Source organism: Stenella coeruleoalba (assembly GCF_951394435.1).
Source record: "Stenella coeruleoalba genome assembly, chromosome: 21".
NCBI classification, from domain to species: Eukaryota; Metazoa; Chordata; class Mammalia; order Artiodactyla; family Delphinidae; genus Stenella; species Stenella coeruleoalba.
This window is the reverse complement of record NC_137167.1, coordinates 29902200-29919437: the sequence shown is the minus strand read 5'-3', so window position 1 is coordinate 29919437 and position 17238 is coordinate 29902200. Positions and strand designations below refer to the sequence as shown.

The 17238-nt window shown below is 41.1% G+C and overlaps 1 protein-coding gene across 3 annotated transcripts in view; it reads right to left on the bottom strand.

Moving 5' to 3' along the window:
* Positions 1-14391, bottom strand: part of AGPAT5 (1-acylglycerol-3-phosphate O-acyltransferase 5) — a 61720-nt gene extending 47329 nt beyond the window's left edge. For all 3 annotated transcript variants that reach the window (XM_079909290.1, XM_079909291.1, XM_079909292.1), the window contains exon 1: positions 13743-14391. In XM_079909290.1, the coding sequence (XP_079765416.1) occupies positions 13743-13961 (219 nt within the window). In that variant the 5' untranslated portion in view covers positions 13962-14391. The remainder of the gene's footprint in view (positions 1-13742) is intronic.
* Between the last annotated feature and the right edge of the window lie 2847 nt (positions 14392-17238).

The window sequence follows — 17238 nt, the reverse complement described above, 5'->3', positions numbered from 1 at the left end:
CAACCAAAAGACACAGACTGGCTGAATGGTTACAAAAACAAGACCCATCTATATGCTGTGTACAAGAGACCCACTTCAGACCTAGGGACACAGTGAGGGGATGGAAAAAGATATTCCATGCAAATGGAAATCAAAAGAAAACTGGAATAGCAATAGTCATATCAGATAAAACAGACTTTAAAATAAAGACTGTTACAAGAGGTAAGGAGGAACACTATATAATGATCAAAGGATCAACCCAAGAAGAAGATATAACAATTATAAATGTTTATGCACCCAACATAGGACCACCTCAATACATAAGGCAAATGCTAACAACCATGAAAGAAGAAATCGACAGTCACACAATAATAGTAGGGGACTTTAACACCCCACTTACACCAACGGACAGATCATCCAAACAGAAAATAAATAAAGAAACACAAGCTTTAAATGACACAATAGACCAGATAGATCTAATTGATATTTATAGAACATTCCACCCAAAAGTGGTAGAATACACTTTCTTCTCAAGTGCACATGGAACATTCTCCAGGATAGATCACATCCTGGGTCATAAATCAAGCCTTAGAAAATTTAAGAAAATTGAAATCATATCAAGCATCTTTTCTGACCACAACGCTATGAGACTGGAAATCAGTTTACAGGAAAAAAAACGTAAAAAACCACAAATACACGGAGGCTAAACAGTGCACTACTAAATAACCAGGAGGTCACTGAAGAAATCAAAGAAGAAATTAAAAAATACATAGAAACAAATGACAACGAAACCACGACAACCCAAAACTGATGGGACACAGCAAAAGCAGTTCTAAGAGGGAAGTTTATAGCAATACAATCTCACCTCAAGAAACAAGAAAAGTCTCAAAGAAACAATCTAACCCTACATTTAAAACAACTAGAAAAAGAACAAAGAAAATCCAAAGTCAATAGAAGGAAAGAAATCATAAAGATCAGAGCAGAAATAAATGAAATAGAAATGAAGAAAACAATAACAAAGATCAATAAAAGCTGGTTATTTGAGAAGATAAAGCCAGACTCATCAAGAAAAAAGGGAGACGATGCAAATCAATCAAATTAGAAATGAAAACGGAGAAATCACACTTGACACTGCAGAAATACAAAGGATTATACGAGACTGTTACAAACAACTATATACCAATAAAATGGACAACCATGAAGAAATGCACAAATTCTTGGAAAGGCACAACTTTCCAAGACTGAACCAGGAAGAATTAGAAAATATAAACAGACCTATCACAAGTAATGAAATTGAAACCATAATTAAAAATCTTCCAACAAACAGAAGTCCAGGACCAGATGGCTTCACAGGTGAATTCTATCAAACACTTAGAGAAGAGCTAACACCTATCCTTCTCAAACTCTCCCAAAAAATTGCAAAGGGAGAAACACTCCCAAATTCATTCTACGAAGCCACCATCACCCTGCTACCAAAACCAGAAAAAGATATCACAAAAAAAAAGAAAATTATAGACCAATATCACTGATGAACATAGATGCAAAAATCCTGAACAAACTACTAGCAAACAGAATCCAACAGCACACTGTAAGGATCATACACCATGATCAAGTGGGATTTATCCCAGGGATGCAAGGATTCTTCAATATATGCAAATCAATCAATGTGATACACCATATTAACAAATCAAGGAATAAAAACCATATGATCATCTCAATAGATGCAGAAAAAACTTCTGACAAAATTCAACACCGATTTATGAAACAAACTCTCCAGAAAATGGGCATAGAGGGAACCTACCTCAACATAATAAAGGCCATATATGACAAACCCACAGGAAACATCATACTCAATGGTGAAAAACTGAAAGCATTTCCACTAAGATCAGGAACAAGACAAGGATGTTCACTCTCACCACTCTTATTCAACATAGTTTTGGAAGTCCTAACCACAGCAATCAGAGAAGAAAAAGAAGTAAAAGGAATACAAATTGTAAAAGAAGAAGTAAAACTGTACTGTTTGCCTATGACATGATACTATACATAGAGAATCCTAAAGATACCACCAGAAAACTACTAGAACTAATCAATGAATTTGGTAAGGCTGCAGGATACAAAATTAATGCACAGAAATCTCTAGCATTCCTATACACCAACAACGAAAAATCAGAAGGAGAAATTAAGGAAACACTCCCATTTACCACTGCAACAAAAAGAATAAAATACCTAGGAATAAACCTGCCTAAGGAGGCGAAAAACTTGTACTCAGAAAACTATAAAACACTGATGAAAGAAATAAAAGATGACATAAACAGATGGAAAAATTTATCATGCTCTTGGATTGGAAGAATCAATATCGTGAAAATGACTATACTAACCAAAGCAATATACAGGTTCAATGCAATCCCCATCAAACTATCAATGACATTCTTCACAGAATTAGAACAAAAAATTTAACAATTCGTATGGAAACACAAAAGACCCCGAGTAGCCAAAGAAATTTTGAGAAAGAAAAAGGGAGCTAGAGGAATCAGGTTCCCCAACTTCAAACTATACCAGAAAGCTACAGCAATCAAGACAGTACAGTACTAGCACAAAAACAGAAATACAGATCAGTGGTACAGGATAGAATGGCCAGAGATAAACCCACGCACATATGGGCACCTAATTTACGACAAAGGAGGCAAGAACATACAGTGGAGAAAAGACAGCCTCTTCAATAAGTGGTGCTGGGAAAACTGGACAGCTACATGTCAAAGAATGAAATTAGAACACTACCTAACACCATACACAAACATAAACTCCAAATGGATTAAAGACTTAAATGTAAGACCAGACACTATAAAACTTTTAGAGGAAAACACTCTGACATAAACCACAGCAAGATCTTCTTTGACCCACCTCCTAGAGTAGGAAATAAAAACAAAAATAAACAAATGGGACTTAATTAAACTTAAAAGCTCTTGTACAGCAAAGGAAACCATAAACAAGACAAAAAGACAACCTTCAGAATGGGAGAAAACATTTGCAAATGAAACAACAAAGGATTAATCTCCAAAATATACAAACAGCTCATGGAGCTCAATATCAAAAAAACAAACAATCCAGTTAAAAAATGGGCGGAAGATCAACATCACTAATTATTAGAGAAATGCAAGTCAAAACTACAATGAGGTATCACCTCACATCAGTCAGAATGGCCACTGTCAAAAAATCTAGAAACAATAAATGACGGAAAGGGTGTGGTGAAAAGGGAACCCTCCTGCACTGTTGGTGGGAATGTAAACTGATACAGCCACTATGGAGAACAGTATGGAGGTTCCTTAAAAAACTAAAAATAGAACTACCATATGACCCAGCAATCCCACTACTGGGCATACACCCTGAGAAAACCGTAATTCAAAAAGAGTCATGTACCACAATGTTCACTGCAGCACTATTTACAATAGCCCGGACATGGAACCAACCTAAGTGTCCATCACTTTGATGAATGGATAAAGAAGATGTGGCACATATATACAATGGAATATTACTCAGCCATAAAAAGAAACGAAATTGAGTTATTTGTAGTGAGGTGGATGGACCTAGAGTCTGTCATACAGAGTGAAGTAAGTCAGAAAGAGAAAACAAATACCATATGCTAACACATATATATGGAATCTAAAAAAAGACGGTATTGATGAACCTAGTTGCAGGGCAGGAATAAAGAGGTAGACATAGAGAATGGACTTGAGGACACGGGGAGGGAGGGCGAAGCTGGGGAGAAGCGAGAGTAGCATGGACATATATACACTACCGAATGTAAAATAGTTGGCTGGTGGGAAGCAGCAGCATAGCTCAGGGAGATCAGCTCGGTGCTTTGTGATGACCTACGCGGGTGGGAAACGGAGAATGGGAGGGAGGCTCAAGAGGGAGGGGATATGGGGACATGTGTGTGCATATGGCTGATTCGCTTTGTTGTGCAACAGAAACCAACACAGACTGTGAAGCAATTATACTCCAATAAAGATCTATTTTTAAAAAAATTTAAATAATGGGCATGTCTCACAAGATTTACAATGTCAATCATACAGAAAACAGCACTGCAAACTTTATCTCCTATAAAACCCAATATATCCCACTTTAAAATAAAACAAGCATGTTGAGGGTGAAAAGGAAACCACAAAAATAAGCACAGTCATCTAATGTCATGACAAACAATCCCCAACAGTGAATATAGTCAGTACATGCATTGCCACCAGAACCACGTCTGGCCGCTATCTGGTCCAGCCTCTGATTTCACGCTTTAGCAGGCTGAGGCACAGAACCCCCAAGTCGCCTTGTTCAGTGACCCATGATCAGTTAATGGGCACCACCAGTTTAAGATGCCACACCTCCACTACTTGGGCTTAGTCCATATACTATATACCAAGCTGGCCTTAAAATGCCACAGTTTTCCACTTTGTTTACAGACACAAACATGAACTGAAAAGCTTTGCAGGAAAGCCATCTCTGCAATCCCTGTAAAACTCACTAATTTTCCCCATCCCTAAATGGCTTCCAAACAATCGACATTTTCTATATTTAGCTTATCTCAGTAACAAAGTTAAACATGCCCAGTGTTTAAAAATAGATCTTCAGTGGTTATCTAGAGAAAGTAAGATAAGTAATGAATTCTGGTGGGCAAAACAGATGGGCGAAATGTGAAGGGAACAAAATCTTAATTCCTAGCCATTGAAGGGAAAATAATAAATACATAGTTCATAAAGTTTATTTATAAAGTTCATTAAAGTTTATTTTTCAGTATGCATCTCACTGAAATAAAAGCTATTTCCAATTAAGATGCAAAAGAAGATGGTAAGCCTCTGACGTAACATAATTTAGGATCTCAAAGTAGGTATTTGGATTGGTTGCCTCTTAAGTTGTTTCTTTTTTATTTGTCATTATCACTTGTTTGGAATTCAACAGAAATAAAAAGTTACAAAGAATAGCCCTTCGTATTTAAAAATTTACAAGCTCTAAAAGCAAAGTAAATGAAATGATGAACTGCAAATCTTATTGCAATAGACGCAAATTATTAAGTACTTCAAATAAATATTGATTATCCAAAGAAAGGAATGCATGGTTACAATGTTTATGTACCACATATATGCAGTTTTTAAGGCCCTTCACTTAATTTATTTCCGAGGCTTCAATGAAGCATTTCACTCCAACTTAAAATTATCAAACTTCTTCTGTTCATTGAAGTGAAAAGGTTATTTGCTTTTAAATTTACTAACATGGAGGGCAAGTAAAAGTTTTCATTTAAGAGTACAGATTCTCAAAATACTTAATAAGACAGTTACTACTATCCTACTAACAAGTATATAATTAATAAGATAACTGTAGTGTTTTCCGAATTTAAAATTTAATAATAACTTACAAAATGCCCCTACAAATAAATTCTTAAACGACTCTCTGATTACCTAAAAGTCCCCTGCGCTCTCTCATTGTAGTCATCTTAGATCAGCTTTTCCGCTTGTTTACCTCCTCACGAAGCCCCCCTGCCCTCTAACCCAGACCTCAGAATTAATCTCTCCCCCTTTTGCATCACAACGAACCCGGTCACGCTGTGCATCCTTATTTCCAACTCACATCACATCCCCCTCAAGGCCCACAGCCTCCTCAGGGGCAAGGACTGCATCCTTGTTCCACCCAGAGCCCAGCACTCAAATGCTTTTCAACAGATGTTCACTGAATCAAGAAGCTGCACGTTTATTTTTCACAAGTGGATAAGCTAAACCTCATTTTCAACAGTAAAGAGGCGGGGAATAAACAAATACTTTAAATGCACCAGTGACGTTTTAAAGGCACCATTCTGTGAATCTTCTAGTACATGTATTTCAAATCACAATCACTTTCCGGCAGGTAATTTGTTCCTTCGAACAAGCCATATGAAAAACACGGCTTTTTGGTTCTTCCTCATTCTCTAAGTAATTTTAAGTCATAATAATTGTTCAAGTTGGGGGTCCTCCATTTTTAAAACACTCATGTAAAGTCCCTCTAGAGGAAAATAACAATGTTCTCTCTTCATTTTATTAATTCAGTAAAAATGCTCTTTGAATGATTATCTTCATTGCGACTGACACACTAGTTACAATGCTGCTTTAGTCAAACAAGCTTGTTTATCTTGGACAAAGCGCCTTTCAGAAGACTTGGATTTAAATGCAGACACTCTCCTCTCACAGGGCTCGCCTCTTCACCTTGTTTTTAATTTGCTCCCATGATCTGATAAGCTCCCTCTTTTGTATCCTGAAGAGGTGGTAAAATGGACTCTGCAGTAACCACGTGTCTAACGCGGTGGAATATCTAAGCAACACCGCCTTGGGCACATAAGGCACAGCACTCTTCCTCTTCAAAAAGAAAAAAAAATTGAGATATTATTTATCTCAATAATATTCATTTCCTTTCCACATGCACATTGAAATTTTTTTAAAAAAAACTTCTTTCACTGTCCTTAGATACAGATGATGCTGTAGAAGGGGATCAGAACACGCCGCCCCAAAACATGCCACTTTGACATGAGGATTATTTTGAGCTGAGGGCAACTGAGAAGCAGCACACACAGCTCTCTGCCCTCCCCTTTTCCGCCTAAAGGAGGCCTAAACTTCACTTTGTAACAGTGACATCAAAAACACTCGTAAAGCTTTTCCTTCCTAGAGGACCAGGAAGATCAGAGACAGCACGGAGATGAGTCAGCAAGCCTTACTTAACAGTCCTTATCTACCATACATTTCCTAGGGACCTTCCCACAATGTACCAGCCCTAGGAGCCCAAACCCACCTTTCCTGCACCTAGCTGTGCCTCCACAGGTTACTGCCTTGCGCTGACTCTAACCGCCTCTTTTAGTTTCCCCTTCTTTTCTGAGAGGGGCCAGTAAAAACCCTAGCGTGTAAAATATTAAACTACACATAAAGGATCAACGCCCGTTAAATCTGTGTGCCTCTTCTCCTGCGGATCTGGCCTTGTCAGTTTGATCTGCGGGCCCAGCTACAGACAGCTCTATCTCCTCTATGCACAGCACACCAGTCACTAAGGGCCCGGGCAGAAACCCTGGGTTTAAACTGAGCCTCGGACCTGAGCACTAGCCCATCCCCTCACCAACTACGTGAACTGCAGCAGAAGTCCCTAACCTCCCCATGCCTATTTTTTCTTACCTGTAGAGTGAATGTAATAATGGTAACTACTCACCACAGGTGTGGTGAGGTAAACAAGACCATGTAAGCTACCTGCCACAACTCCTGGATCATAGGAACTGTCCCCCAAAATGTTAGCTGTTGCTCTTATTATTATCCAACAAAGTCAGACTGTTTACTCAAAATCGTGTTAAATGATGAATGGATAGGAGAAACATCTATATAATTTCTCTTCCTTAAAAAAAGGTCTCAGATTACATACAAATGCAGCCATAAAGAAATGCAGCATAAATAAGTTTGCAGATATAATTTACACTCTATGACGTTTATAATTATTTGAAATGATTTTTAAATGTATTTCTGTGCCAATGAAATACATCATTTCAAGATCAAGTACAAGACTTCTACCGTAATACACACAAAACTATGGTCTTTTTCTGCCCAATTTGAAACCTTTCCCTGAATAGGAAAAGTATGACGCCCCTCCGAAACAATGTTAAAATATAAACATAGTCATTTGTCTAATAATCAGTACACAAAAATAATTATTATGCAACATTTAAATGGAACCATACAAATCACAAACTTCCTTTTATACATTCGTCATATCTGTCTCTCTGTATTGTCCTCATTTACAGGGCGTGTTTTTCCTGAGCATCTATGATGTCACTGAGCTCAGCAGTTTCACATATTATCTCATTTAGTCTTCACAAAATAACATGACAATAAGTATTCCATTTAAGAATGAGAATGCTGAGTTGAAAAGTTGATTTATTCAAGCTGACAGAGAATAGCAAAGAACTAGGAATTACACCCAGGTTTCTCACCCCAGATCCAAAAATCTTTTGACTACAACAAAATTATTATCTGCAAAAATTCCAAATAAAAAATGTCAAATGAGGCTTCCCATAAATTAGAAGCTTATGCAATTCTTTCACTTTGAACATTAACCACAAGGAGATAAGAAACTCGAGAAAAACTGACATAAAATACTTTCCTACAGAAAAATACAAATTAAGAATGAGAGCAAAGCAACACGTAAGCACACGAAGAGCTGGCATTCAGTGCATCGCATCTAACGTGGAAGAATCATTTCCTTATATTCACACACCTCCCCTCAGTTAAGCAACCACTTGCATTCAGTTGTAGTACTCCTGTATTTCCTCAGTTCTTTGATCATTTTGTCATTTCGTAACATCTCATTATACCTTCAGTTAAAAAAAAAAAAGGGTACTTCCCTGGTGATGCAATGGTTAAGACTCAGCGCTCCCAATGCAGGGGGCCCGGGTTCGATCCCTGGCTAGGGAACTAGATCGCACATGCATGCCGCAACTAAGGAGCCCATGTGCTGCAACTAAGGAGCCCGCGAGCCACAACTAAAGGAGCCCACGAGCCGCAACTAAGACCTCGCACAACCAAATAAATAAATAAATATATATTTTTTAAAAAACTGACCTCTTTCTAACTGCTAAACTGTGCGCTGAGCGTAGAGACTAATTTATCAATGGAAATGCTAGTGCCTCACATGTGGTTAGCACTTAACATAACTCCCCTTTCCAGGTACCACCCGCCTCATTTCTTTCTGCCTCCAACTATCACTTACACTTACACACACATACAGCCCTCTAAATCCCCATGCAACACTGCTTATTTGGGGTTTTCACTGCTAGACCATGCAAAGAAGCAGAGGAAACAAAGCTTACCTTTAAAACTTGCAAAAAGTACAGGTTTTTACTGACAAGTAAACAAAGCCTTCTCTGCATTGCTAGCTTTTCCAGAATCCCCTCTTTTATAAGGTCTCTGACCTTATTCTCAGTCTTACTTCCGTGGGTAGAGTGCATGTTTTCTCCCCCCATCTATTAAGTAAAGAAAGCAAATTGACTCAGTCTACCTGTTGACCCTGTTAGATCAAAACTTGTCAACTAGAGGGCCATTCAAGAGCCCCCATGCCTTAAAAGTGAGATTCTCATCCACATTTCCACAGAAACACAGACCACTGTTCCCTGCAGAGTGCTCTGCCCTTTTGTTAAAAGGGAACAATCAAGGCAAGTCACTCTCCACTTTATTGCCACCTCCGTGGGGCTACAATCTTGTAAAGGGGATAACATATATATTAAAATAAGCTAATGCTATGTTAATATGACATATAAGTGATCCTGACATGGAGATGGGGTGAGATCATGACAGATGAGGAAAAGCTGCCCGAGTTGGAAGGAAGTGTACAGAGGAGTCCAAAAGCACATTCTTGAGAATGCACTGGTAATTTAGGGGAGGGACTGGTGAGGAAGCAGTAGTTGGGCTACAGTGAAATCAGTGAATGGGAAAGCTGGCCAGGGAAGAATTCAGACAGCCTTGAATGCCATGCTTAGGAGTATTGATCTTCATTCAGTTATCAGTTGAGAATCTCTTTTCCCTTAACACACCATGCTACTCCTGCTTGAAGTAAAAACTCACAGAGGTTCATAACAATTGATATGGCTTCTTGAATAACCCAGCAGAGTCACATTCCCTTTGCAGCACAAAGCTAATAAACACAAAAACTCTACTTTCAGTATTATCCTCTACTGTAACTGTTTGCCAGTTACAGTAGAAGGCACTCCTAGAAGGCACACCTTGGGAGTGGGGCTGTTCTCTCAACAAATATAACCACACCACCTAGCAAAGCATCTTTGGAAAATGGACCCTGAAGCTAGACTGCCTTGGACTAAATCCTGGCTTGACCATTACAAGTGTGAACTCCAGGTGCCTTAGTTGTCTAATCTGTAAAATGGGAAAAACAGCACCTATCTGGTAAGGATGAGATGACTCACATAAGACAACAGTACCTGGCACACAGCCAGCGCTCACTAAATGCTAGGTGTGTTGCTAACACAATCCTCTCCTTTCCACTCCGTATCCAATTACAAAGCCCCATCAGCTACCTTAAAATACTTCTGGGATTTTTTCCATTCTCTCCGTGCCCACTCTTTCCACGACTCTGACCATAATCTCTCACCTAGATTACTACAATACTTCCCAAACTGGCCCTTTTCAGAGCTCAATGCATATGTTACTTGCTCAGGGACATTTCCCCAAACCCCCAACCTCTACCCACTAGGTTAACAAAGTCACAGAATACAGTGCATTTTAACTTTCTTCTTATATTTCGTGTCCCACTAGAATGTGAGTTCCATGAGGGCAGGGACCTTGTCTATGATTTTTCTTCATTCCATCCCATATAGTCCAGCACAGGACCTGGAATTCAGGGCACACTCCAATATCAGATGAATGAATAAAGAGCGGGTTCTGAGACGTTACTACTTAGTTTTGGATCGTCTAACTACTAATATTAACCTCTGTTTAAAAAACCATAATAAAATGAGAAAATATCAAAGGAAAAATTAACTTATAATTCCATTTAAGAAGAGCCCACTCTCAGTGTATTCAGTTCTACAAAATTAGACAAATTTACGAAAGAGGGAAAGTAAATTGTGTATAGAGAGTCATATTTTCTTTTGCTTTCCATAACAATGGCACAGAGGTGTCCCCATAGGTTATGGTATATTTGGTGTTACTATAAAACCCATCCAAGAAGTTAATTTAATGGAGAAGGAGTCTTCCCACAATTCATACATTTATATAAATGCTCTTGGCAGAAATCCAAAGTTACACACCAAACTGTTGCAGGCCTAGGAAAGGTGTGTGTAGGTAAGGGGAACTTCAACTTTCTCAATATATTTTTGCAGTGTTTGAATATTTTATTGTACCTGTGACTCATAACAGAAAAACAAGGTATTTTAAAAAATCTTGCACAAATGCAAACTAAAATAACTGTCTTGCGCAGTCCAGGATTTATGTTTATAGAAAGTATAGAAACAAGGTTCTAATTACATTTCTCTAAGAGTTTCTTATAAGTCTATTCCCTGGCCAGACTTAAATTGTGTTAGACTGGAATCACATTTGATTGAGAAATGTTTAATTTCCTCTTAAAGGTTTGTGTCATTCTACTTAAGCAAACCCAGAAGCACATCCAGATCTCCCTGGCTCTGTTACTCCCAGTTAAACTGTAGGAAGGTCTTTAAAGGTCTTAACATGAATGATAAATAAGCAGAGAAAAAAAAATTAAGGACACAAGCAACAATTTATATTCTATCTAGAACTACTGATATTTGAGAAGAATCTGGGCAACATTTTAGCAGAAATGCAGAAAGAATCCAGACTTGAAAAAAAAAGGTGTTGGACTTGTGAGGTCCCTTCTCTGATTCTAAATAAACATGTTTCATTCAAATACAACAGTTTAGCTGCTTTTTCAACAAGATACAGAATACAAATTTAATTCATTAAGAGTTTAGGACTATTTTTGAGGACACAGTGCTACCAAGAGAAAGAACTAGTTATAAATGGCCTCTAGACATGCAGGCCTTGAGGGTTTCTGAGGAAACTGAAACAATCTTTCAAGTAAATGTATAAATTATTAGAGAAGTTAAGGGTATTCTAACTGAACACATTATATATAAAAAACGTTAAAATCTTAGACTTAAATTCTATGTTTTTCTTCCAGTGTTATTTGAACTAATTTATACTTGAAGCAGGTCAGCTGAAAAACTAAATTTATTTTATATCAAATTTTACTTTTGATTGTTATAATGTATCATGTTAGCATTTGGGGAAGTGGGGATTAGCAGACAGAGCCATTAGTGTAAAATATATTTTAAAGTACTGATTTCAGCAGGAAGAAAATGGTGACTAAAATATTTAGAGGGTGTTAATGACGAGGCATGTTGCATATGCCTAGAAATAAATATCACTAGATATTTTGGCCTGCAAATATCAGTGATCAGTTTTTGGTGTATTCCAGTAGAAGGAGGGGAAAGAGCAACAAAAAAAATTTTTTTAATAAAGAAAAATGAATTGTGACATTTAGAAGATTATAACTGAATACTGGTTCTTCATGTATTTATAAAAGGATGTCTGATGGCCCTCAATTATAATTCAAAATTTTATTTCATGCAGGTTCCTTGGTGAAGTTTGTTAGGAATCCTAGAACTGAGTGTCCGTTGATCATCATCAGATTAAACTTTTTAAAAACCATGTGCTGAGAACTCAAACAATAAATTGGAGGTCTATACGGAACAAATATAAGGTAAGATATACAATTTGAGAAATACTGTGAAATTTTACAGTCATTTTTTTAAAATAAGAAACTCGCTAAACACAAATTACTTCAATGGTATATGTTACATTGCATGGGACATGTTATATGCTTTTAACGAAAATTTTAAAACCCGCCATAGGTAGAATTACTTTTCTAAGAGGTAAATGACTGTCGTATATTCTGATCCTGTATCCTAGCCCAGGCCAGTTGTCATATGATGTGAAATTAAATACTTATCATGACACAACCATACATTTAGACAAACGTGGTGAGGTAAGAACAGAGTGGGGAAATGACTGGTCTGAACTAGTGAAAATTTTAAATGTGGCCCATTGAAAAAGTCAATTATCAGGAAACCAGTATCTGGAAAAGCGATCTTTCTTTCTTTCCTAGGAAATACTTATAGATACTGATTTAAACACAGTCCCTGGCTTCTAGTTCCCTTGCCCCAAACCTCCAACTGGGGCAAACGCATAGAGTCATCAGGAATCAACAGCAATGCAACTATAAATTCAAAATGGTAGCTGGTGGACAAAAGGGTGAAAGCAGCTGCTCTAGGGGGAAAAAAAAAGACAAAAAGACAAAATAATGCCACCCCATTCACTCCAACCCACCCCACCAAGAAAAGAAAAGAAGAGGACTAACAATATAAGGAAAACCAAGAATTAAGCTCTCTTTTTTTTTTTTTCAAATTGGGGAACAGAAGGAAAACACAACTGTTATTCCTGTGTAAGAGACTTCAAATAATTAAATGGAGTTAAAAGGGCCTTCTACTTTTGTTTGTTTTACAAATTTAATCTACAAATCCAATCTCTACAGAGAAAGAAAATAACAGAAAGTAAGCAGACAAAAGATTAGCCACACATGTAAGCCTAGTCAAAGTTGGCAAGAATTTTATCTCTGGTAAGGCTTCTACAGTAACAAATGGATTAATTTCCTTGCCCAGCTTTCACTTGTACTGCGGAAGAATGCAAAACAAAGTTGTACTTCTCGCCCAAACAGTAACACCAATCTGTTTCAAGAAAAGGTGTCCGATTTTTAAAAGCGCACTGTTGAGTTCAACCATTACCATCTTCTTAGACCAAACGCCAGAAGCTGTCAACTGCTTGCCCTATTTAAACGTTCATCTGCACCTACTTCTCCCAGCATCAAGACAGGCAGTTGCAAGAGAGGGGGAGGGCGGGCGGTGGATCCCGCTTGGGGCCGCAGAGCAGCGTTACCGCAGCTACCTAGTAATCCTGGAGTACCCGCAAGGAAGCACCTGGCCAAACCCTAAGCGAGAACGTGAAACTGCCCCCACGGTGGGAGGACGGCGTAATGGCACGTGTTCCCGGGGCCGGATCTGCCCGCCACGGCGGGGCGAGCCTACACTAGCTAGACGGACGCTGGGTGGGTGGCAGCTGGGGGATGCGCCTGCGACCCCCCAGGGCCCCAGACGCAGGGAGGGGCTGCAGGTGCGGCGGGCGGGGCCTCACCTGCACGCCGGTGCAGTTCTCGAAGAAGAAGAGCACCATGCTCTGATAGATGCAGTAGAGCCGGTCGTCCACCGCCTGGTAGAAGCGCGAGGGCAGGAAGGCGGAGAGCAGCCGCCAGGCCCCCCAGGCCAGCACGTAGGTGGGAGCCGTGCCCAGGAGCACGGCGGCCGGCAGCACGCAGCACATCGAGTACATGTGGAGCACCAGGGACAGCAGCATCTTCCCGGCTCCGCACGAGGAAGGCTCCGCCGGCTCTTCCCCGCCCCGCCGCCGCCGGCCGCCCGGCGGCCCTCAGTCGGCGGCCAATCACCGGGCTGGGCCGGGCCCCGCCGCCGCCCCCTCACCTCGCCGGGCCGCCGGCCGCCCCTGAGACGCCCAGCCCACGCCGGATCCGGCCTCCGCCCCCAGCCGCATGGGCCGCGCCGCCGCTGGACGGTGGGCGGGCTGGCGAATGAGGGGCCCGGCGCGCTGCTCCCGGCCACGGGGCAAGAGGAAGCCGCGGCCCTCGGGGGGTCGAGAGCTCAGGATCACTCACACTCCATGACCCTGGCCCGTCACCCTATGCCCCTATCGGGGGCGGGGCTCCGCGCCAACAACACGACTCCTGATTGGCCGCCCGTTACCATAGTCCCCCTCCGCGGGCGGGGCTCAGCGGCAAGAACTCGTCTCCCGATTGGTCGAGTCGTGCTGACAGTCGACACGCAACTGCCGCCCGGACGCGTGGACTGCTCGCTCTGGCTACTGCGCATGCTCCAAAGCTTGCCCTCCCCCCGCCCCCTCCCCAAAGGGAAGCGGCGACTTCCGGGTGGAGCGGGTTGAAGGTGGGTGTCGGCCGAGGAGGGGCCCGGGTGGACTTGTGCCCCTTGGTCCGGCTCTGGGCGCAGATTGACTTGAGGGAACGCCCCACCTCCTGCTTGCACACCTGAGGGCCCCTGGACCCCGGGATGGACCCTTAAGCCGAGATGTCCGTTTCCGAGGGGCGCACCGGTGACCAGCGGTACCTCGCAGGTGCTGCAGACCTTGGCTTCGGGCGGCTAAGAGGACTCCTGCTGGCAACGGAGACTGGTCAGGCCTGCTGTGGGAAGGCCCGCAGTGACAGCAGTGCGATAAGCGCTGTCAAGGCGTCAGCCCTGGGTTATCGGGCCAGGCTCACCTTCCTCTCCACGGTGGCTCTCACCCCCTCCGCCTTCCTGGCTTCCTCCTCTTCTCCCAGCTGGGTGCACAGGGTCTCCTCTCCTGCCCTTCACTCGCCCACCTGCATGTTTCTGAGTCAGGCCCCTGCCTTCCCATCGCTACAAGTTTACGCACAGCTGGACAGCCTGTTTACAAGGTTCTTGACACACTGGTTGGTTTTATCAGGCCTTATATCAAATTCACTCTTGCTTCACCTCCCCAGGCCTGGCGCTTTAACTTCTGATAGTTTATGATGAGCCTCAGTTTTTGAGTAGTTCTTGAAGGTACTTGAGTGCACATGTGGGATAAAGTACTAACTTACTTCTGTGACCTTAACAAAAATCTGGGAAATCAGGGCAGCCGTTTTATTGATGTCAAAACAGACTCTGAGGCCTTCTGAATCCTTCTACTGCCCTTTGGCTACAGTGAGTGTGGTTTACTGTGTAATCCTTTCCAGGGATATTTGCACTTCAGAAGAATGCCGAATGATTTAAGTGGAAAAAAAATTTTTTTTTTTTGCCTGAATGCAAGCCTGTGCGTAGCTTTATGCAGGAAGACATTTTAGCGGAAAATTCTAATCAGGGCCAGGACGGTGGCTGCTTGATTTGACTGTCTCTACATGATTGACATCATGTAACGTGATTGGTAAATGGTGACCTTGAGGGACAAGTCCAGGTGAATAGAGATTGCTCAAGGAACAGTTATTTGGAGAGGTATATTGCCAACAGGAAGCATTAAACACTCAAAAGATTTTCAACGCGGTTTCCCCTCTTTCTGTGGAAAGTAATGCCCTGTGAGAGCTAGACTCATTCCGGAGGGAAAAAGTCGGGTATGGATACTGTGCACAACCAATGCTAATCACGCTTCCTTTAACTAACTGAGACCAGACATCCCTACAATTAGGAAAATGTGTGAAGAGATAAAGCTGGTTCAGTGTTAATGTTAAAATCTGTACACATGCAGTCAGTAAATGTTGTGATATGTAAGTATGTTACTTCCTGTGAATTACCCCCATATTACTGTTAGTCACCTGGTTGTAGAGTTCTGTGCCAGGTTCTGACATGGGGACACTGAGAACGTGAGCCTCTCTCGTCCCCTGTTTATATCCAAACCCAGCCCGACACACTCACTTATCCCCTGTGCTCTTCAGCCTCCTCTCTCCCTGCTGGTCACAGATTTACCCTCCTTTCTGCCTTCCCCTCTCTCGAGCTGTACTCAGCGCGCACCCTCTGCCTCTACTTCCTTACGGTGTACATTTTTTAACCCCTTGCAGTCTGACTTCCTTTTCCACCACTCTACTGAAACGGTTCCTTGTAAAGAGCGCGTCTAACCCAGCCTGTATACAGTGGCTCTGGGATATAACAGTGAAAAGACTGATTGCATTTAGCAGGGACTTAGGTGTGGGGTGACCTTTACGTAAAGGGGGATATTCAGGATACACTGGGGACGTATACCAACGAGATCTCATTTAGTCGGGGCACATAGAAGGCTTCTCAGGTAGAGAGAGATTTGAGATGAAGTTTGAGGGTGGAGTTAGATGAGAGCTAGAGAAGGGAAGGAAGGTGAACGAGCCTTCCAAGTGAGAGCAGCGAGTCTCAAGGACTGAAGCTAAGAGCCCACAGGTTCTCAAGGCTGAAGAGACCTGTGTGCAGCATGGTAATGAGCCGCTCTTCTCTGTTTTTTATTCGGATGCCCCCTAGAAGTGTGCTGTGTATTTCCCTCACACATTTGTAAGTTAATAGCTAAAATTATTTTATCATAAGTTTAATTAGTTACAAAAGAAATAAGTTATGATGAGTTATAAGTGAAATTTTAAAATTAATTACAGAATTAAAAAATAGTTAAAATTACAGAAATCTTTTAAGTGGACCCCATGGGTTATAAATACCATAGTGATTTAATACCAACATTCTCCATGTAAAAAAGATTTTTACCAATTAGAATTTTACATTGATCCTTTGTCTCCTTGAAAACATTTTCATTCCACTTCTGCCACATAATTTTATCTTAATGGAATATATTTTATGCTTCCAAGTCTTTTATTGATCAGACTATGTCATCAGGGTCCTAAGAGTTAAAATTTCTTCTGGATTGAGCTATGACTCTTGTTAGCAATATACAATTTAATCAATGTATATCACAAAATCTGATAATTATTGTAAATAAAGGTAAAGTTTGATTGGAAATGCTTGTCTTAATGGTACCTTAATTAAAAGAAATTGGCGAATTATCCTCTGGTGTCCTAAAGTTATTACACCTTTCCCACCTCACTGCAGAACAGTGTGGTAAGGTTGGGGGCTGGGGAGCAAGTGGGCAGGACGGT